General features: G+C 43.8%; 1 protein-coding gene across 3 annotated transcripts; it reads left to right on the top strand.

Moving 5' to 3' along the window:
* Positions 1–349: 349 nt before the first annotated feature.
* RIOX2 (ribosomal oxygenase 2) lies at positions 350–21825 on the top strand. 3 transcript variants are annotated; one of them, XM_053386376.1, is made up of 10 exons: positions 350–535; positions 4001–4433; positions 12429–12548; positions 13595–13723; positions 14596–14699; positions 17634–17736; positions 18528–18693; positions 19186–19268; positions 19622–19726; positions 20240–21825. In XM_053386376.1, exons 2-10 carry the CDS (start codon positions 4005–4007, stop codon positions 20396–20398), a joined length of 1398 nt encoding a protein of 465 aa, XP_053242351.1. In that variant the 5' UTR covers positions 350–535; positions 4001–4004; the 3' UTR covers positions 20399–21825. The 3 variants fall into 3 exon arrangements, with proteins under 3 accessions (XP_053242351.1, XP_053242352.1, XP_053242353.1); XM_053386377.1 differs by lacking the exon at positions 350–535 and adding an exon at positions 542–711; XM_053386378.1 differs by lacking the exon at positions 350–535 and adding an exon at positions 735–756.
* Positions 21826–21837: the final 12 nt, after the last annotated feature.

Genomic DNA, 21837 nt, shown 5'->3' with positions numbered 1-21837 from the left:
CTGCAACGCCCTTTTCGCAGTGATAAGAGTGTATTATCCCAGGTGCGTACAACAGGCGTAGGCGTGCGTGAGGGACGAAAAAAACAAAACGGATCTAAGGCGCTCTTCTCTCCTACCCCGCCCCCAGCCTTTAAAAAATCTCATTACGAGCGTCTACCCTTCGCATAGCTCGTTCCTTTATGGCAGAAATACAACCGGTGCAGGGAGAGAGAGCGCTCACACCCCTGAGCCTGAAGGGGGTGCAGTGAGAAAGCTGCGCTTTCCCTGCGCGTCCACACGGCGGCTAAACCGGCAGAAAGGAACACTTCCTAACGCCTCCACCACAAGAAAGCGCTTATTTCCGCGACCGCCCCGCCTTGCTGTTTGGGAGGCGGGCAAAAAGCAACAAGTCTCCCGCGATAGGAGAGAGGCAGGCGGGTGGGAGGGAGAAGAAGGGAAGGAAGGCGACGCTCCCTCCTCCCGCACAGGAAACGCGCAGAGGGGCAGCTTCTGCTCACGCTGCCACGCACGTGTCACTCTCCGCGCGCCTAAGCAGGTCGGTATAAAGCGAGGGGCGGCTGCCCGAAGAGCACCTGCGGGTCTCCCCACCCTCCGCCACAGAAATGGCTCCGCTCCCTGCTTCTCCGTCTTCTATTGCCGTGTGAGGCGAGGCCGGCCATGCTCTTCCTGGGCAGGACGCCCAATCCAGCAGCCTAACCCCACAGCAACGTGGTAACTTGCACCTAGTCGCCGCTGCTAATGCACCGTCAGCACTGGGTACTCTTTATGGCCGTTTCCCGACGTACTGCAAATCTAGAACAACGCCCCCCCCCCCCGCTACCATTAAGAAGAGCAGCTCCTGCCGCGCCGCGTGATTCTCGGCCGGCTCTTTGCTTATCTTTGGTAGCCGCCGCTGCTTCATTTCTTTGAAAATTCCCGTTTTGGAAGCCTAGCCTAAGCTTTTGCATGAATTCCAAGGAGGGTGATTGAAATGCACGTCCCTTCGTTGGAGGGCGAGGGCCCGGCGGGACTTTCTGCTGGGATCCAGTTAGGAATGCTGCCGGTGCACGTGGATATTGGCGCGAGGGGCTCTAATACGCTGCCAATTTGCCGCTGCTCTTGTGGGCAAGTTCCCTTGTGCCGCTAAGAGAAAAGGATGCAGTTGGGAAAACCTTTGGGTTTGTTTTTTAAGGCGAGGGGAGGAGGTTTTCTGCGGGGCATGAGAACAAGAGGGTCTGCTGTGTGGAAGGAGGTGGGCCTCCTCCACAGAGCAGTCGCTTTCCCTGCTTATTTGGGGATGGAGAACCTGAGGCCTCCAGATATTGCTGGAGTTAACACAAGGAGAGCGCTCTTGCCCTCGGACTCTGCATCTGGTTGGCCACTGAGAGAACAGAATACAGTGGTACCTCTGGTTGCGAACAGGAGCCATTCCGGAGGCCCGTTCGCAACATGAAAAGAACGTAACCCACTTCTGCTTGTGCATGGGTCGTGATTCGCCGCTTCTACACATGTGTGTGACTTCATTTTGTGTGTCTGCGCACGCGCAAGCAGCGAAACCCAGAAATAACCCTTTCCGGTACTTCCGGGTCGCTGCTGGACGCAACCTGAAAATGCGCAACCTGAAGCAAATGTAACGAGGCATGACTGTACAGTGGTACCTCGGGTTAAGAACTTAATTTGTTCTGGAGGTCTGTTCTTAACCTGAAGCACCACTTTAGCTAATGGGGCCTCCTCCTGCTGCTGTGCCACCGCTGCATGATTTCTGTTCTCATCCTGAAGCAAAGTTCTTAACCCAAGGTACTATTTCTGGGTTAGTGGAGTCTGTAACCTGAAGCGTCTATAATCCGAGGTACCACTGTAGAGGATTACTGTACATGGCCTTTGGCCGGAACCAGCATGCTCTAGGTTCCTACTTTCAGCTCCAGCCAGCCTCATCAGTAGTCAAGAATAATGGAAAATGCACACACAACGAAATTGTGGGGTGCGTGCTGTAAGTTCCCCAACTCCCCTTAAATAAACTATTCTGCTTACTTGGTTATGAACAAATTGATTTGAACGGCTGTGGAGATAGCTACCATTGCTTGGATATTTATGACTATCCTGTGGAAAATATGGGTACATGTGTTACCTGTCCCGTTTCACTGTTCAAATGTCAGCTCAGCAGTGTGACTGCTGTGTGGTCTTCTGCAATTCACCCATTTGCAATATGGTGCAACAAGACATCTTAATTGCAAGGATTACTGAAATGATGTACACAAAATGCATATTCTTCGTTGGAGCTAAGTAGACCTGGGCTTGATCAGTGCTTGGACAGGACTAAACAGACTGAATTCTGGGATGGAATAAGGGTGGCAAATAAATATACTAATAAAGTTCTTTGAACATGAAAAGTGCTGCATAAATTGGTAAGAATTACATGCTGCTGTTTTTGGAAAGGGCTGTTTCAAAACACTAGAGTGTTGCTTATTCTGAAATAGCTCGTTTCCAAATACTGCACAGCAGTGACGCGCATCCTTAGCTTGTTAATGTTTTGATTGGGCCTCCTCAAAGATTTGCAAGGAAACATCATTGCTGTCTCCTTTCTCCCTCCCTATTTTACATTTGCATCTGTCTGTTCCTGTTAACCCCATTTTCCTGCAGCTTTTAAGTAGGTTTAAACGCAGGGGGACATAAAGTGGTACCCATTAAAATATTTAGTTTAAGATGTAGCGGAACGGAAAATGAACTAATGTTTAATGAATTACCTTGCCTGCCCAGGGGACCACATAGGTTGCTAAATGGTGCAATGGTGATGTGTGCATAATATCTTTGAGCTCCAAAATCTCAACATGCTTTCCATGATGTGTTTCTGTGGCATTGTTAACGCTACTCCCTAGCTGAAACCAGCTGCTAACAAGCAGGCAAGTGTTCTCCCAGCAGAGAAAATGGGAGGGTGGATTGAGGACATCAGGCAATTGCCATTGTCACAGAAAATGTCATGGGATCTCTGGGACTCAAAACAGAGCAGAATTTTAAAAGCTTTATCTTAAAACTAACATGCATGCAATCTGATAATGGAGGCTTGATGAGCTGAGGTGACCCTGCTGAGATGTGATTAAGTTTTTCCAGAAAGCCTGTGTTTTGAAAACCTAGAAGAGGAGCTGTGAGCTGTATTAGGAAAAAAATGCTAAAGGGAATATCTCATGCAGAAGCAAACCAGTTAAGACTAATCTATGCGTACATGTACATCACCCAGTGTCTTCTCAATCTGTATTTGTCTCTGGAAAAGAACAGAGTTTCCAGTTAGCTGACTTTCATATATGTAGTATGAGATAATTTTGACATATTTTAATAAGGTGATACTGACTTGCCCTTAAATATACATATTTGGTGTAGATTCATTGAACTATCATCATCAGTTCAGACCTAATGAATGTATATGTGAAGTTAAGGGGGTTTTTTTGTCTTACGTGTATCACTGTACATTGTTTGAATTGTATTTGCCATTTTACCACTCTCAGTTTGAAAAGGTCCTTTTGGCACTCTTCACAATCTCTTTGTTTTAAAGACCTTGAGCAATTTAATAGGTGCAAACATGGCCACCCCTTTTGATGGTCCAATCCTCAGCAGGTTTACCCAGGCTGCAGTTCTGTGCACGCATAGGAGTGTGATTGAACTTGGTCTTACCTCAGACATAGGGCTCCTCCTCCCGTTTATTCATCATTTATCCTGAGGTTAGATTATATCTGGTCTTTTTGAGCATTTGTTCATGGGACAGTTGTACAACGTGCATTCATCCTGATTCACTTCCAAGGTGTTTACACTTCCAGTTAATCATTCATTCACCCCACACTTTTCAGTGCATTTTCCTCTCACTTTCCTAACTGCTACAAGTCTGTTTTGTTGTTGTTTTTAAGTGGATACCTTGCGCTAGGGTAACAGTGCCTTAATCCACTTTAATTGCATCAAGCTAAAGTTGAATTTCTTCTGCAAAATAATGATGCTCTAGAGGCACCCTTAATGTTTTTGCTACTTTATGCAGGACCATGCCCAAGAAAGGAGGGAGACGAGCTGCAACAGAGAAGGAACAATGTTTGCCATGTAAACAAGCAAAAGTGGAAGCAACCTGCCCTTGGCTTATGAAATGTGACCATCCAGAGAGCGTATTTGAAAGTTTGATCTCTCCTGTCAAACAAGATGAATTTTTCAGAGAATATTGGGAGCAGAAGCCTTTGCTGCTTCAAAGAGAGGAGCCATCTGTGGCATTGTACTACCAATCTCTTTTTCACTTAACTGACCTGAAAGACATGGTCAAAGAGGGTTTGTACTATGGAAGGGACATTAATGTCTGCAGAAGTATGAATGGGAAAAAAAAGATTTTTAACAAAGATGGCAAAGTCAGCTATGAACAGCTGAAGAAAGACTTTGACCAGAAAAAGGCTACAATACAATTCCACCAGCCCCAGAGATTTAAGGTATGATCCATCAGGTGTCTGTTGTTGTTGGTTGCTTTTGGAGTTTTAATCTGGGATTCTGGAAATTTAGGGAGTAGTCTGCTGCTATGAGCCTGCCCTCTCTTACAATCAGCTGTTGCCAACCTGGATTGAAAAGTCCAGGGACACTGCTAAACTGACTGAGAAGCCATAAATTACTCCATTTTTATATTGTTGTATATCAGTCCTAATTGGTAAACAACCTATTCCCAAGCAAATGCATAACAATATATTGCCTTTTGGATAGTTCTGTTACTTCCTCTGGTACATTTGCTTTTAACATTGGCTTGACTTTAGAAAATTGGGGAAACGATACAATTTTAGCTTAAACTTTTGGTTCATTTTTCTGTACTCAAAGGCAATACCACTGAGGGCCAGTCTTGCAGAAAACATGGGCTCTTTTAGAACTACGAGGCTGATATAAAACCAGTATTTCTAGTGTAGAAGAAAGAATGATTCAGGATGTCCTTTTGAATCTTTAGGATGAAAAAGCCACCTTTGGAAGAGGTGAGTGAATGCCAGTTAGAAATTAGTATTCCTTTTGTGTACAAACTACAGATTGTTTTCAGGAGAATTCCCTTACAGAATCATGATTAAAGTATAACAGATGGGACCAAAAATAAAATAAAATGTTGCAGTGTGGTCTAACTGGCCTAGTCTTTCAGGACATTCTGTGCCATTTCTGTCCCCTCCTCTGCCCCAGGTTTTCTGACACAGCATTTTGTAGCTCCTGAGCATTGTTGTTTTTTAGTTGTGTCCGACTCTTCGTGACCCCGTGGACCAGAGCACACCAGGCACTCCTTCTTTAGTCTGTGCTTCTTAGACCACTAGGGATTTTCTCTCTCTTCTTGCTTCAGCAAACTTAGGGATTCCCCTGAGGATGCTAACTCAAAAGACACCCTGAACCATTCTCATTTGTACATTAGAAATACTGGTTTCATATCATCATTGGATTATCTGATACGTAAATTATATGATAATAATTGCTGTTGGGTAAAGAAGTGTAACATATGATGAGCGGGAACAAGATACATATACAGTACAAACAATTACTTTTTGTTTGCTATTCAAATTCAATTTGTGGATTATGGAATTAAGACAGTGCATGAGAATATTCTATAAACTCAGTGTTTCATACCCCAGTAGCCTATTTTTTGAAATGAAGCAATGAGCCCTTTTAAAAAATCTGTATAATGAAGTTACTAAACAAATAGATTTATAAGGAAACACTGCAGTTAATGTGTTGGTGCCTGAGCTTGTGCAAGCTGCTTCTACTTGATTTTTGCAGATTCACTGCTCCCACTATGTCTTCCATGCCACACATCCAAGGCCTTTCCTGACAGTTACCTGAAGTGGAGAGTCAGGGGATGTCTGTGGTTGGAAAAGCTTCATTGAGTAAGCAGACATTGGCTTGCACAACTCGATTCATTTCAATAAAAATAACTTGATTTGAAGGGAAAGCAAAAAGGAGCAGTGATTTGGTTGGCTGGAAGGAATGGCCCAGCAACATTATGCAAAACAGGGTTTAGAAGAGGGAAAGTCCTCCCTCTTCTGCTGGTGGGCATTGCCTTGGGCTCACGTAGGGACTTTGAAAAATTGGAATCTATCCAAACCCAATTCCTCAGGGCCATACTCAGGATCCCCCCCTCCGTGGCAGGCGCGATCATGAGATTGGAAACCGGTTGTCAAGCCTTTAGGTATGTGGCCCTGAAAGCGAAGTTATTGTTGGGATACTGCCAGGGAGATAAAGTCCATCTGAGCCCCCAAGCTCGGTGCCGGACGATCCATCGACCTCCCGTAGTCACGCAGTACCAGCAATTTAGCGACACTAAGCCTCAGGCTTAGTGCACACTCTATCAGCAGAATTCACACAGCAAAAGTTGCACAAGCATGAGAGCAGAACTGCATATTTACAGTTTTATTCAGCGTAGGTCAGAACATGAGAAGACATGACCGTCTGCTCCGACTGCTCAGGCAAAACAGGAGAAAACGAAAGGAACTTACAACATAAACATCCTGTGAGACAGGAAACGCGCAGGCTGTTATACAAACATCCTGCTCCCTTTTAAGGTGGAACGGAAATATCCTAACATCCTCCCCCTTTCCGTGTAACCTGTAGTACCTGTGGTTCAACCCAATTGCAACCTTTGTGCGTAAACCTTAAGTTGTTCTCTGTTAACAACCTTAGACAACAGATCAGCAGGAATTTCATTTCCTGGCATGTAGGACACCTGAATGAGTCCTTTCTGAATACACTCTCTTGCACGATGTAGCTTAATCTGCAAGTACTTGGTCCTTTGCTTGCAACTCTCCGAGTTCAGCAAAGCCAAACAAGATCTATTGTCTTGATACACTTGTATAGGACATTTCACAGAAACCCCAATGTCCTTAAACAGTTGCATCAACCATTCACAATCCATGAGTGAAAATGACAGAGCATTGAGTTCTGCTTCACAGGAACTTAGGCTAACTGTCGTCTGCTTTTTGCACAACCAGTCAAACAGGCAGTGGTTGTACATGTAGCATACTCCAGAAGTGCTTGTACCATCCGTGGTGTCACTTCCAAAACTCGCATCTGCAAAGATTTCAAGACCTCCAGTCTTCTGACTGGTGAACCTCAGCCTGTAGTGCAAAGTCCCTTTCAAATACCGGGCTATGCGCTTCAGAGCTTTCCAATCCTGAACAGTAGGATTGTTAGCATGTCTGCTAAGCAGGTTAGTGCTTACAGCAATATCAGGTCTTGAACATCTAGCAATGAAATTCAACTTGCCTAGAATGCATCTGTACAGCGTTGTGTCAGAAAACGCTTCAGCAGTACTATCTACCTGGTAACCTGTCACCATCGGTGTGTCTGCTGGGTTTGCATCAACCAAATTCAACCTGGTTAATACATCAGTAATTTTCTGTGTTTGGTGTACCAGAAAATTACCTGCTTGGTCCCTCTCCACCTGCAGAGAAAGATAGTTGGATACCTCACCAAGATCCTTCATGTCAAAGTGCTCCTTCAGCTGAGCTAGGGTGCTTTGGTAAAAAGCCTGATTCTTCCAAAACATCAGAAGATCATCAACAAAACATAAACAATACAGTTTGTTTTGCCCCTCCTCCTTGACAAACACACATGGATCAGCTTTGCCCTGGTGAAAACCTAGAGAGAGCAATGTCTCAGTGAGTTTTGTGTTCCAACACCTGGCACTCTGCTTGAGACCATATAAGGATTTCCGCAGTTTACAGACCATTCCCTTCTGTATCTGCATTCCATCAGGTGGAAGCATGTACAGCTGCTCGTTCAAAATCCCGTAAAAAAAGCTGTATTTATGTCATGATGGGAAACATGCAGTTTCTCCTCCGCAGCGATCTTGAGCATCAGCCGAATGCTCTCATATTTGACCGTGGGTGAGTAGGTCTCGTGGTAATCCTGCCCTGGTACCTGTGAAAAACCTCTGGCAACCAATCTGGCTTTGTGTCTGACAACCTTGCCATTCTGGTCTGTCTTGGCCTTGAAGACCCATTTGCTGCCAACCAGTCTCATCCCTGGGACTACCGGTACCAGCTCCCAAGTTTGGTTCCTGTTCAAGGAATCAACTTCAGCTTCATGGCATTAAGCCAAGGCTCAGCATCTTTAGAGGTTAACTCCTGGACCTCTTTGAAGCTTGAAGGTTCCCACACCTTCTCTGAGCTACTAAGAACAGCAGTTGCCGTCTTAGCAAACTCATCAGCAAATCTCTTTGGAGGTTTGCCTTTGGTCGCCCTTTCAGACCTGCGAACCAGACGCAAGTCTTCTGGACTCATCTCCTCCTTCTTAGGAGAAAAATGACCAATGGTGAACAGTGGTTCTTCCAGTTCATTGTCAGACTCATCAGATGGTCTGACTGAGGCCTTTGCGCTCTTGTAGTCTGCTGTGTCATCACTGTCACTGACAGCAGCAGCAGCGCCGCCCACTGAACTGGAATCCGAACTCTGATCATCATCATCATCATCAGTTTCCTCAGCTTTCTGAGCATGATCTGCTTTCTTCACATCACCTTCATCCTCCTCTGGGTAACTCTGGAAAATTCCCACATTTTCCCCCCACTTAGGATTGTACTCAACACTCCTTGTGAACTTTATGGATTTAGAGTTAGTCATCCATACCCTGTATGCACCTTTTTCGTACCCCATGAACAAACCATGTGCCCCACGCTTCCCAAGCTTGTTGCTTTGTGGGGTGTGTACCCACATGTCAGAACCAGAGATTCTCATGTGCTTGGCATTAGGTTTCTTACCAAACATCTTCTCATAGGGAGTGCAGCCAATAGGTGATGACAGTCTCCTGTTAAAAGAATAAACAAAATTCGCCAGAGCCTCCCCCCAAAACTTCTCAGGGAGGTTGGCATCATGCAACAAGGTTTTTATCCCTTGCAGCAACGTTTGATTTGCTCTCTCCGCAAGCCCATTCATCCATGGCGATCTAGGCGTTGACAAGTCATGCTGGATTCCCTTCTCAGTCAGGAAAGCTTCAAACTGCTGAGAAGTGAACTCCCCGCCTCGATCAGTAAACAGACAACCGATACGTTTACCGTGAGCATTCTCCAACCAAGCACAGAATGCCTTGAACCTAGGAAATGCTTGCGATTTCTGCTCGAGCATAAACACATGAATGTACCTGGAAAAAGAATCAATTAGAACCATGAAGTACCTTGCTCCTCCCAAAGAGGGCGCAAGAGGACCTACCAGGTCTGCGTGAACTAGCTGGTAGGGTTTGGAAGCCTGCCTGCTAGACTCCTTGCCTTTTGGAGCAACCTTCACCTTGTTCTCTGCACAAGAGACACATTTCATGTGAAACTTACAGGGTTTGATGTTCAAACCTTCAACCAACTCAGGCATCTTGGCTAGCGCTTGCCAAGAGAGGTGACAAAATCTTCTATGTGCATCGTGAATGCATCCTGCATGAAGAACCTCGTTAGTTTGTGCAACACAACAAGTATCAGCATTAGATATAACAGCATTGTCATCATAAGTTAGACAGAACAAACCATCCATCAACTTTGCATGCCACATGTCCTCTTTGCCTTTTCTGATGACACAGACAGTCCTCTTGAAGGAAACCTCAAAACCACGCCCAGTCAGCTGTGGTACACTAATCAAATTGTCCGCAGCTCCTGGAACAAAAAGTACATCTCTGATGGTAGTATGCAGACTTGCAAGTTTCACAGTCCCAACTCCTGCAGCTTGCAAAGTCCTTCCATCAGCCAGCTGGACCTCTCCATCTTGAGGTGTGAAGGAGATAAACAGATGGCGGTCTTTGGTGAGATGGCGCGTGCACCCTGAGTCAATAACAAACCTGGCCTTGGCCTTGTTTCCCACCGGCGTGGGCTTTTGCAGCTTGCCCCCCTGCTCCTGGCCATCAGACGTGCCTTTAGCCTTTGGTGAAGCTGTGCCAGCAAACAAAGCCTTGTTTTCCACTGGCGAGGGCTTTTGCAACTTGCCCCCCTGCTCCTGGCCATCAGACGTGCCTTTAGCCTTTGGTGGAGCTGTGCCAGCAAACATAGCCTTGTTTTCCACTGGCATGGGCTTTTGCAACTTGCCCCCCCGCTCCTGGCCATCAGACGTGCCTTTAGCCTTTGGTGGAGCTGTGCCAGCAAACATAGCCTTGTTTTCCACTGGCGTGGGCTTTTGCAACTTGCCCCCCCGCTCCTGGCCATCTGCAGGCTTTATCCTTTGTTTACATCTGGCCTTCCGGCCTCTGCAAACGCTCTGACCTTGGTTCTCACGAGAAACAGAGCTCTCAGCAGCCGACTCTTTGGCTCCCCCTGGAGGCTGAAATGCTGCCTGGGATGACGTTTCAGTCTGCTCCCCCTGCAGCTTGCAACCGGTGCCCTCAGCATCCCTGCATTCACTAGCATTCTGGGAAACAGGCAGGACCTCCGATGCATTCAAACCCTGGGCTGGGGTGATTGGCAGGTGGGCCTTTTTCAAAGCATCCCACATGTCACGTGCCGTGAGATTTCCAGCAAGCGTCTTTATTTCCTCCAGAGAGACGGATAAGACTATAATATCAATGGCCCTCAAATTCTGGCCCTGCCATTTCTCTGTCCGAGGAACTGGAGTGGCTTCAGATACAGTATGCCAGACTCCAAACTGACGCAGCAAACTCTCACACCATTTTGCCCAGGTCTGATAATTGTGCCGATTTAACTTTGGGCACTCAGTGGCCTCCGAAGCTTGGAAAACATCCATTCCAGCTTTTTGCTTTAGCCGTGAGCCTTTATGCCTTCGAAAACGGCTTATCTCGGTAGCCCATAAATCACGATGCCTCTGGCTCGGCTCCCAGGCCAATTAGTTTTGCCGGACATCAAAAGCCTTTTCCGCGGCATCCAGAAAAGCCTCTGCTTTCACTTTTCCAGCACATACCTTTCAGCAGTCTGTCGCTGTCTTACTCTCCTGCAAGTGCCGTGAATCTGGGCCCGAAACCTGTTGTTGGGATACTGCCAGGGAGATAAAGTCCATCTGAGCCCCCAAGCTCGGTGCCGGACGATCCATCGACCTCCCGTAGTCACGCAGTACCAGCAATTTAGCGACACTAAGCCTCAGGCTTAGTGCACACTCTATCAGCAGAGTTCACACAGCAAAAGTTGCACAAGCATGAGAGCAGAACTGCATATTTACAGTTTTATTCAGCGTAGGTCAGAACATGAGAAGACATGACCGTCTGCTCCGACTGCTCAGGCAAAACAGGAGAAAACGAAAGGAACTTACAACATAAACATCCTGTGAGACAGGAAACGCGCAGGCTGTTATACAAACATCCTGCTCCCTTTTAAGGTGGAACGGAAATATCCTAACAGTTATGGCTATGGCTCAAGCTCTGTTTCAGACCGGTGGGTTTGGCCCCCTTAATTCTGAGGGATAACTTTAAATCTCCATGGGAAGGGGAGATAGTGGAGGAAGTGCAGAAGTGCGGGTTGTCCTTCCTTTATATAGAGTCCATGACGTATAGCCACGCAAAGGCGGTGATCGCTCAAAGATTAAGGGATATTGCCAGGCAGGAGGACATAGCCCGTGTGAAACCTGGGTTGTTTCTGGGGGAGCAGTTGTATCGGGCTGCTCCAGCTCGCTACCTGGCGGATACCCACTACGTGGAATACCGCAGACTATTTACTGCGGCCAGGCTGAATGTTCTTGACTTGGTGGTTCTGAAGGGAAGATATGGAGGAGTCCCATATGACCAGAGATTATGCCACTGTGCATTGAGTGAGGTAGAATCCACAGAGCACATTTTACTGAGCTGTCCCATTTACAACGATTTAAGACAGTACCTTATAACTCCACACTTACCCCAGCTCAGTTCCCGACAAAGAGGAAAGCAGACAGCATATCTGCTAAATAAGTCTTCTGGGAAAACAACTTTGTCAGTGGCTAAATTCCTTTTCCTGGCACTCAAGTGTCGGAAACGTATAACTGATTGCTTTGATGTGGGTTATCTGTGAGAGGTCTAGTACTGTGGCCCTACCTTATTTATGTACCCCTATGATATAGTTTATAATTATTGTGTAATGTTTTATTTCTGACTATCGGTCGAATAAAGGAAATTGATTGGTTTAGTTGTATATTGTTACCTGTATAAGTGGCTTCATTGAGGTTTGTATTGGCAGGCATCTTGAAACCACTTACACTGGATCTAAGGAAGGAGACTGAATTTAGCATGTGTTGGAACTTCTGTTTTCTGCCTACTTCTCACCTAGCTTGCTGACATGTTTTCAGATAATGCAGCAGCTGTATGAATGCCTGTGTGTGCAACAGGCACACTTTCAATGTGGGAAAGTTGCACTCTTCTTCTGACCTTTTATAAAGCAGGTCAGGCAGACATCTTGTTTAGAGTGATACATGTTTTTGGAACAATTGGATTGCAAATATAATGGGTAAATATGATAGGAGAATAATGGAGGTTGCCTTGGCATTGTTAACCGTTTCTCTGTCTCTTCCCTTTTTTCTTTTTAGGATGAGCTCTGGAGAATCCAGGAGAAGCTGGAATGCTACTTCGGCTCATTGGTTGGATCTAACGTTTACATTACCCCACCGGGGTCCCAAGGCCTGCCACCACACTACGATGATGTTGAGGTAAGAGGGCCCACAATGGCCAGTATGTTTCTTGTTTGCAAGAGTTTCGCATAGTAAAATAAAGTTACAGGTAGGTAACCCTGTTGGTCTGCCGTAGTCGAAACAAAATAAATTAAATTAAATTATAAAAAATAAAATAAAAAAGTCCTTCCAGCAGCACCTTAGAGACCAACTTAGTTAGTTATTGGTATGAGCTTTCGTGTGCATGCACACTTCTTCAGATACACTGAAACAGAAGTCACCAGACCCTTATACAGTGGTACCTCAGGTTAAGTACTTAATTTGTTCCGGAGGTCCGTTCTTAACCTGAAGCACCATTTTAGCTAATGGGGCCTCCCGCTGCCGCCGCACTGCCGGAGCATGATTTCTGTTCTCATCCTGAAGCAAAGTTCTTAACTTGAAGCACTATTTCTGGGTTAGCAGAGTCTGTAACCTGAAGCGTATGTAACCTGAGGTACCACTGTATATAGTGAGAGGGTGGGGAGGGGTATTACTCAGAAGGGTGGTGGGAATGGGTAATTGGCTGATAGGTGTGGTAAACCTGTTGGCGACTTAACAACTGCAGTTGGTCTTACAGGAAAAAGCAAGGGGTGAGATGGCTAAAAATAGCTTTATCATGTATAATGAGATAAGAATCCAATGTCTATTCAAACCAGGTCTCTCCATGGTTTTAAGTTTGGTAATAAGTTGCAATTCAGCAACTTCTCTTTCCAGTCTATTTCTGAAATTCTTTTGTAATAAGACAGCTACTTTGAGATCTTGTATAGAAAGTGCTGGGAGACTGAAGTGTTCTAGTGGTTTCTCTGTCTTGTGATTAATTTTGTGGAAGTCATTACATGCGTCCACCATATTACATGGATGATGCATGCGCACATCACATGTGGATTCTGTTTGAAATAAAACCTAGTACTACTTTTAACATTTACAAGTATTGTGTTCTAAATAAAGAACTCACTTGCAAGAAATGTTTATTCCATAGTGAACTTAGCTGAAAGTCTGAGGAACGGTGAAGCTTTTTGATGCTTACTGACTTATGGTCTTTGCAGGTGTTTATCCTACAGTTGGAAGGAAAGAAGCACTGGCGACTCTATAAGCCTACTGTACATTTAGCTCAAGAATACAACACTGAGCCCGAGGAGAAGATAGGGACTCCAACACATGACTTCATATTAAAGGTATTTGTGTCAGAAACACCTCTGAGTGCCTGAGGTATAGATGAAGAAAATGTCTAAGACCTTGACATAGCTCGCTGTTGGTGAATAAGGTTGCCTGTCCCCTCTAGGTCTTAAAGAGAGAGATTGGTTGTCTTGTTTGACATGGCTTATTCCGCTATGCCTCTCCTTTCAGTCACATTTTCCAGCGTCACTTCATACAAGCCTTTCCACTGTTAGGAGAATGAGAGGGCACAGATGTGTCCTGGTGTTGTTATTTAGCAGTCCCATTTTGGAAGTTGATTTAAATTTGGGTAGTATTGTGAGCTTCTATCAGCTGGCAATACTTCATGTGTCTGTAGTAAACTGCAGTGAACATCATGTAAATTTACACACTTCCAGGATTAATATCTATCAATGACACAATTGCTTTGTTTCATTTTGCTTTGCTGCTGTCTTATAGTTCTTATTGTTTAGTCTGAATTAATTGTATTTTGTTGTTTTTTGCATTTCTGGAGCTTTCTGCATTTGTTATTTAGTGCTGTGGAGTGTGTTTTATCTGCTGCTTGGCCTAGTACCTGCTGCTCTGCCTTTTTAGTATTATTGATCATTGTAAGCCAATTTAAATACTATTCACTTTTTTCCTTTTTTCTTTTTTATAAAAAAGTAGGTTTCTAATAGTCCATGTAGCTTAGCTATAGGATTTTGGATGTGTGCAGTACAGCTCTACATGAAAATGGGGAAAATTCTGTAACATGAGAGAATTGTCTATTCAGCTGTTTGTGTTTTTGTTATTGAGAGAGTAATTTTTCTTTATTTTGCAAGCACAGCAGCATAGCCTTAATAAACTGTCAAAATAATTTATTTTTAACTGTCCTGCCCGCATTTTCTTCCAGCCAGGAGACCTGCTGTATTTTCCAAGGGGAACCATACATCAAGCTGACACACCTCCTGGGATATCGCATTCTACTCATGTGACCATCAGCACCTATCAGAACAAGTAAGCACTGCCTTATTATTCTAGTATGAGTTTTCTTGTCGGTGACTTTAAACTAAATGAATCTCTCAAGCTATTTTTATTTTGTTTTAGCTATAGAAGATTTATATTCTATACCGCTTAATTAACCCAAGCTAACCAGTTTACATAAAGCAGGCATGTCCAAAGTCCATTTTGGGGGTCTGATCTGGCCCGCTGGTTGGTTTAATCCTGCCCCCTGTGGCAGTTTATTTCCTGGGGTAAAATCCTAAAAAAAAACCCTCAACAACTTCAATCCTTAAAAAAAAACCTCAACAGTTTTGGTTGGCCCTTTGGTCATCCCTCACAGCACTTCACTTCAACAGATCTGGCCCTCTTTGAAAAAAGTTTGGACACCACTGACATAAAGCAACATAAAACATTTGTTGCATTCATTGTTTTGTTCTTAAGGGAAATAGCATTAGCTTAGAAGATCTGGGGTGGGGAACCTTTGGTCCTCCAGATGTTGCAGAACTACAACTCCCATCATCCCTCATGTATTTACAGTAGGCAAAATCCTTAATTGGAACAAGAATCTCTGCTACATTAAGCAGGGATTTAGAGACAAGAATGGGAGGCAATGAAGAAGTAGGGGAATAATGAAGTCAGATCCTGGGTTTCATGCTGGGGTTTTGTGTTCATGTAGTAAACATAGCTGCAGTTATGTGTTCAGGCAGCAAAGTGATTTTTAAAAAATAATAATCAAAGACTGATTCAGCAGCAAATGGAACTATAGTTAAGTTGGGACCAGAGGCAACAAAATAGCTGGTTTTTGAAGCCTGTGGTACTTCGCTTCAAAGCATGTTTGTACTGAATATGTTCAGGAAGAGATTTCCATGCTGTGGTGCCATGAACGTCATATAGAATAGCCACAGTGCTAATTGGCCTTGTCACGAAACTCTTTATTTCTTCTGTGGAGGCCCGTGGCATTTGCAACTCTGTGGTCATTTTAGCTAGATACAGACTCCTAGGCAGCCCTCTGGCTAGTTCCTCCTTCTTCAGAAGGACAGAGGACAGGAGAGAGCATTCTCTGACAGACCCAAAGATGTGGAACTCCTTCCCTACGGAGGTGTGCCTGTCACCTTCATTATATAACTTCCAGCAAATGTTTAAGACACACCTCTTTACCCTGCCTTTTGACACTTGAGATGTATATTTTTAAGGCCCTACTTATTTCTGTAGTTGTTTGTTGTTTTAAACTGTTTTTAATCTTGAGTTATGATGTGTTTTGATGTTGTAACCTGCCCTGGAACCTTAGGGTGAAGGGTGGGTAATTAATAATAATAATTAATGGCCCATCCCAGGGAGGGGTACCCAGCTATTAATACTGGCTTGATCAGATCACATTCCCTGGATTAAGGTGTTTGTCACTTCTCCTTTTCACCTAAATCCAAAGAAGCTCTCTAGGTTCTGAACTGGTGTCTGTCTTCATTAATGGACTGGATGAGGGTGAACAAATTGAAACCTAACCCAGAGGAGACAGAGGTGCTCTTGGTCAGTCAGCACAGGGAACAGAGATTCAGTTTGTGCTGGATGGGGTAATACCTGCCCCCAAAACACAGGTTTGCAGTTACAGTTTTGTCCTGGACTCAACCCTGAATATGGATGCCCAGGTCTCTGTGGTGGCCAGGAGTGCATTTATTTGCACAGTTAAAGCTGGTGCACCAGCCGCACCTGTTCCATAAAAGATGTCTGATTTGGCCACAGCCTTAGTTACATCATGTTCTAACACGCTACGTGGGGGCCACCTTTGAAAAGTGCTCAGAAACGTCAACTGGCTCAAAGAGCTACAGCCAGATTGCTGACCAGGACTGGTTATAGGGAACAGGCGACTCCCTTGTTACAACAGCTCCACAGGCTACTGGTCTGTTTCAGCGCACAATTCAAAGTGCTTGTTATCACCTATAAAGCCCAATATGGCTTAGGTTCAAGCTATCTGAAGTATCAGATTCCCTCATATGAATCTTCCTGGGGAGGCCCTTCTCTCAATCCTGCCACCCTCACAGGAACACTTGTTGCAGATTCGGTGGCTGCTTCCAGACTGGAACTCCCTTCCTAGAGAAGCTAGACTGTCCTTCACCCGGCAAGTGAATACCTCCTTTGGGCTTTGGGGAATTGACTGCTTTTAATGAAAGGGCGGGCCCCGTGCTATTTTTATTGTAATTATTGGTATGTTTTAAGCTGATGTTATATAATTTTAATTCTATCAATATTTAACTGTATTTTAGGGATTATTTTTCTATGTTTTTAGCAGTTCTTATTTTTATCTTGAGTGCCACTAGGGGAAAAGGGGTAGGATAATAAATGCCATATTTTTCCGTGTATAAGACTAGGTTCCCCCCCTAAAATATAATGTCCAAAATTTGGGTATGTCTTATACATGGGGGCCATCTCCCCCTATTTTCTTAAATCGGAGTCCCCCAAAATAGGGGCGTTTTATACATGGGGGTGCCTTATAGACAGAAAAATGTGGTTTATTTATTTACCCACCTACCTACCTACCTCTGTTGAGGTGGACAATTTAATCTATTAGACTTTTCCATGCTGTTTCTCAACCTACCTGCTTTTTCTGTACAGGAGACCACGCTGAGGCTGTGTTACACTATCCTAAGCAATGCGAGTGGAGCATCTTTCAGGCACTTGAAGCTAGCAGCCTGGCAATGACCTATGCTTCCTTAGGATGTCCTGAAAAAATTAGACTATATTTCCTGATCACCTAGGATATGAGTACACATATGATAGTATTTTTCCTAAACATTCTCAGTTTCAGTCCATGTGGGTTAACAGGATGTGCTGGATGAGCCCTTGACATTCAAAACCAGTTTTGCTTTCTCTTTATCCTCGGCAAGAAACATTGCTCTGAATTAACTGGCTTGGCATTAATGCCTTTGTTTCCCTCCCCTCCCCCTTGTATGGCAGCTCTTGGAGAGATTTTTTGCTGGACGTGGTTCCTGGACTAGTGTTGGATACGGCGAAAGAGGATGTTGACTTTCGGAAGAGCATTCCAAGGCAGCTACTGATGGTAAAGATGTAGAGCTAAAGAAAATGAAGAGCAGTGTGTGCTTGCTGTCAGAGGAAAAGTGCATAGCCACCATTTTAAACACAGAGTAACTCCCATAATCTCCACTAGTAGTTTCATAATGTTGGAAGAGGTCATCCTTGTTTCTTAGCAGCAGATCTTCTTTACTGTGCGGTCACATTTGTTTGCAAAACTAAGCCAGAAAGCTTTTTAAACCAAACAGTGCACAAGCTGCTCCCTGGCACCTATAATAGTCCCAGCAAGTGTAGGCAAAACTGCAGAGTTTTGTTATGGGTCTTGTAATAAAGAGAGGTAATTGCTAGCCTTCAAGATGCCATCTGTAGCTTGACCCAGTAGCTTTCAAAGAAGAACACCAAGTCCAAATTAATACCAAATTTTATGATTTTATAATGTGGCATTTAAATCTATGTAACTTAGCCACTGCTGCCTTCCCATAACTGGCTACAGGAAGAAGAGTTAAAACGAACACTTCTTTGTTCCAAAAATATTGCCTTTGCAATTCTGTCCCAGCACAGTAGGTAGTGATGATTACGATTTGTTACTTGCCCTTCACCCTAAGGTCCCAGGCTGGGTTGCAACAATAAAAACACAACATTAATATTAAAACACAATATTGCACAATATTAAAAACTGTTTAAAACAGCTTATAATGACCAAAATAAGGTCGTGAGCCAACATCTGTAATGCCTAGAGATCTTTGGATTGCATTCTCAAGTAAATTAGGATCGTGTTTCTAACTACTAGCATAAATTCTTTTTGGTCTTTTTCTTTAGAAGGCGGATTTATCTGATTCATCCAAGCAATTAAGTGGCTTCCTGAGATGCCTTGCAGACCGTCTGGAAAATGGTAGAGAATTGAGGTCATCAGACATGAAAAAAGACTTCATTATGAACAGATTACCTCCTTTCTTGGGGACTAGCTTTGACTCTCTGGCTCCAGGTAACATTTTAAGTTTGCAGAGGGTGCTTTTCGTAAAGTGTGGGGACTGGGAAGACAGTTTGTTCCATAGATGTAGCAGTAAACCAGTTATTTACATATATTACATATGGAACCGGGCCATAGATTGGTTTAATGTGTGGATTGGTTCAAAGAGCCTGTACAGATGTTACATTTCTGAAGATTCCCTTCCCTTCTTTCCTTTTTTTGATATTTCAGTTAGCATCTTAAGAGGGACCTAGATTATACTGCAGCAGCTACGTCAGTGATAGATGGCATTTTTTTCTAATTAGGAAAATAGCCTGTGATCTTCCACGAGTCTCTTCTTCAGCTGTTATACTGTACATACAAGCTGACTGAACTAAAGAGATATTTACAAGAATTAGCCAACTGCACTAACTTCTGCACCTGCTCTTAGTCAAGAGAGATATAAGCAGCACAGGCTAGCTTGCTGCTCCTTTCGCTGAACTAATATTGCTATTCTTCCTTGTCTAGGTGGAGCACTACCAAAAATAGACAGTACAATCAGGTTACGGTTTAAAGACTACACAGTAATTACAGTGGAACCAGACCTTTTGGTGAGTACAGAGGAAGTGCTTGTAGAGACTTGCTTTTCAGTGAGGAATTGGGTGTATGTTATTTTTAGGCTGCTTGAATCCCACAGCATGTGACTGGGATTTGCTCTGACATTATAGCAATTCAGTTCTGTTTTGTAAAGGGAAAGTGTTAGTGTTTTGTAGGAGTTTCAAAGACAGCCTTTGAAATATAACCAGGTGCTGGCCTTAGCTAAGGAATTTCCTAATTACTACTGCTAAAAAATAAGAAAGGTGAGGCTTATAAAGTTATGGTAAAATGGAGCAGGAATTTTGCAAGTGCTTTGATGTTGATTGATAAATTACAATGTCTTTTCTGTTTCTCTCTCGATTTTTAGGAAGAGTCTCACAAAGAAATGGTTTTTGTATATCACTCTTTAAAGAACAAGAGGGAAGTCCATATGATGGGGGATGAGGATATGAATGAGGATGGAATAGCAGAGGTTTGTTTTTAATTCTGCTTGTTAGGTCAGTCATTGATGAAGTCCATGTGGAAATTCCTTATTTTCAGATCTGTCTCTTCTAGCCCCCCTCCACACCTGGTGCTGGTCAGCAGTACGTTAAGTTTTTGCCAGACTGCTGTTTGGGTTTGTCTGTTTTAAAAGCTGTGTACATTTTGTTGGCAATATGAGAACGCTGCTGGGTCAGACCAAGGACCCATTTACTCCATTTTTTGTCCCAATTGTAACCAGCCAGATCTCCAAAAACCCACAGGTGTGGTATGAAGGTGGTAACTGATATTCAGCATATGCTGCCTATGTGCCTGGAGGTTGCATTTAGCTAGCCTAGTCAATGTAATATAGAAACGTGTTGATAGATTTATAATAACTGTGTTCATCTGTATAACAGCAGTAACTACCGGCCCAGGATATATTATTCATATTGGTGAGCATGAAATGTGTCAAATGTTTAGTTCAGTATGGCTTTAATAATACACACACTCTTTTTCTTTATAGACTCGTGGGTTACGATTTCCGCTCTCACATATGGATGCGTTGAAGCAAATTTGGAGCGGTAACACTATCCGTGTTAAAGAACTGAATCTGACTTCAGATGCAGAAAAAGAGAACTTGGTGGTATCATTGTGGAGTGAATTGCTCATTGAAGTAGTCTAGAGACATGATCCAGTCAAAGTTAAGTACTCATAGGTCTCTTAGATGTTGCTGGGAGAATCAAGTGTGCCCTTAAATTAAAATAGAATGGACCTAAGGCGCCAGCCAAAGTTAAAAGTGCTTAAATCTGGCATTGCACAGAAACAGCAAAATGTTACCTCAGGCAAAGGCTTTTTACACAGTTTTTGTATGCGTAGTGAGTAAGGGTACTACTGGGTTTGTTGAACATAAAAATAACACACAGGAGGGTAAATGGGGAAGCTGTGGCCCTCAAGGTGTTGGACTCCCAATGCAGTGGGAGATGTGGGGAGCCGTAAGTTCAGCATCCCTGGTGCAAAGTAGGAATGAATGGTTCATGCTTTTCCTGGTTTCAGCAGTGACATATGTACAGTGGTACCTTGGTTTACGAACTTAATCCGTTCTAGAAGTTCGTTCTTAAACCGAGGCCTCCCACCGGTCGGCTTCTGTTCTTAGACTGTTGTTCGTAAACAGGGCTGTTCTTAAACCGAGGTACCACTGTACACCTAAAGTAAGGTGGCCTGGTCTTGCCATACGAAAGCCAGTGACACCCCAAATTGTGGATAGTGCCATGGGTTGCAAACATAAAAGTCTTGGCCCCTTTTGGGGTGAAAGTGTGCTTTGTTGTACAGATAAAGCCAACCTACTGCACTGCATCTCATAAAGGATGCATCATGTAATTAGTTGCATGAAAAAGCAACAGTAAAAGCACAAAGGAGCAGAAGCCAATTTATAGCTATCTGCCCATGCCAAATGATACAGAATTACCTGGGTGTAACTATTCAAGGTGTATAAATTGAGAAGAACCAGACACACATAAATATGTGATAATAGTATTGCATCACAATAAGTTAGAATGGAACGTTGTTACTTACTGTGACGCTTCCTCCTTGTTTGGTAGGCTAAGGCATCCACTGTGGGTTGTGTCTTTCACATTTGCCTACTGTGTGAGCTTGCACCATGGGAGGCGAGAGACTGAAACAATTGTGGTTCTCGCACACTTTATCATTTGCCTTCCTTTCTAGCCAGGCAACAGCTGGATGGAAAACTACCACATGGTTCAGTTTGCTTCATTGATCAATTATTAACATCTGGGCAGCACCTCCCATAGATCAGTATGTGGGGCATATGTTTTTAATGCTCCTTCATCCTTACAATTCTGTACCGGTGTTGTGAACAAAACCCAGGAGGCCTTTCCCACATTCTTGCCCACCTCACCCCCAAATGCAAAGCATTGTCTATTCTATTATTTTTGTCTGCTGCTGTCCTTTACAATTTAGGGTGACTGTGTTTTTTCTTAAATACTGTGATCTTGTATTTATCATGCAAGTTTCCTCGTAATGGCTTGGCACCACAAGGTAGCTTAAAGCTACCTTTATATAATGGTTTGAAATGATATTCAGAAAACAAAGCAATACTATTTT

The sequence above is a fragment of the Podarcis raffonei genome, chromosome 4 (genome assembly GCF_027172205.1).
Source record: "Podarcis raffonei isolate rPodRaf1 chromosome 4, rPodRaf1.pri, whole genome shotgun sequence".
NCBI lineage: Eukaryota > Metazoa > Chordata > Lepidosauria > Squamata > Lacertidae > Podarcis > Podarcis raffonei.
The sequence above is the reverse complement of the archived record's forward strand: the minus strand, read 5'-3'. Positions and strand labels throughout refer to the sequence as shown.

Excerpts from the sequence above, each read along its gene's own strand:
- RIOX2 (XM_053386376.1), top strand. The coding sequence starts at position 4,005 with ATGCCCAAGAAAGGAGGGAGACGAGCTGCAACAGAGAAGGAACAATGT. Across the intron at positions 17,737-18,527 it reads TTCCAAGGCAGCTACTGATG|AAGGCGGATTTATCTGATTC; the intron begins GTAAAGATGTAG and ends CTTTTTCTTTAG. Across the intron at positions 19,727-20,239 it reads ATGAGGATGGAATAGCAGAG|ACTCGTGGGTTACGATTTCC; the intron begins GTTTGTTTTTAA and ends TTTTCTTTATAG.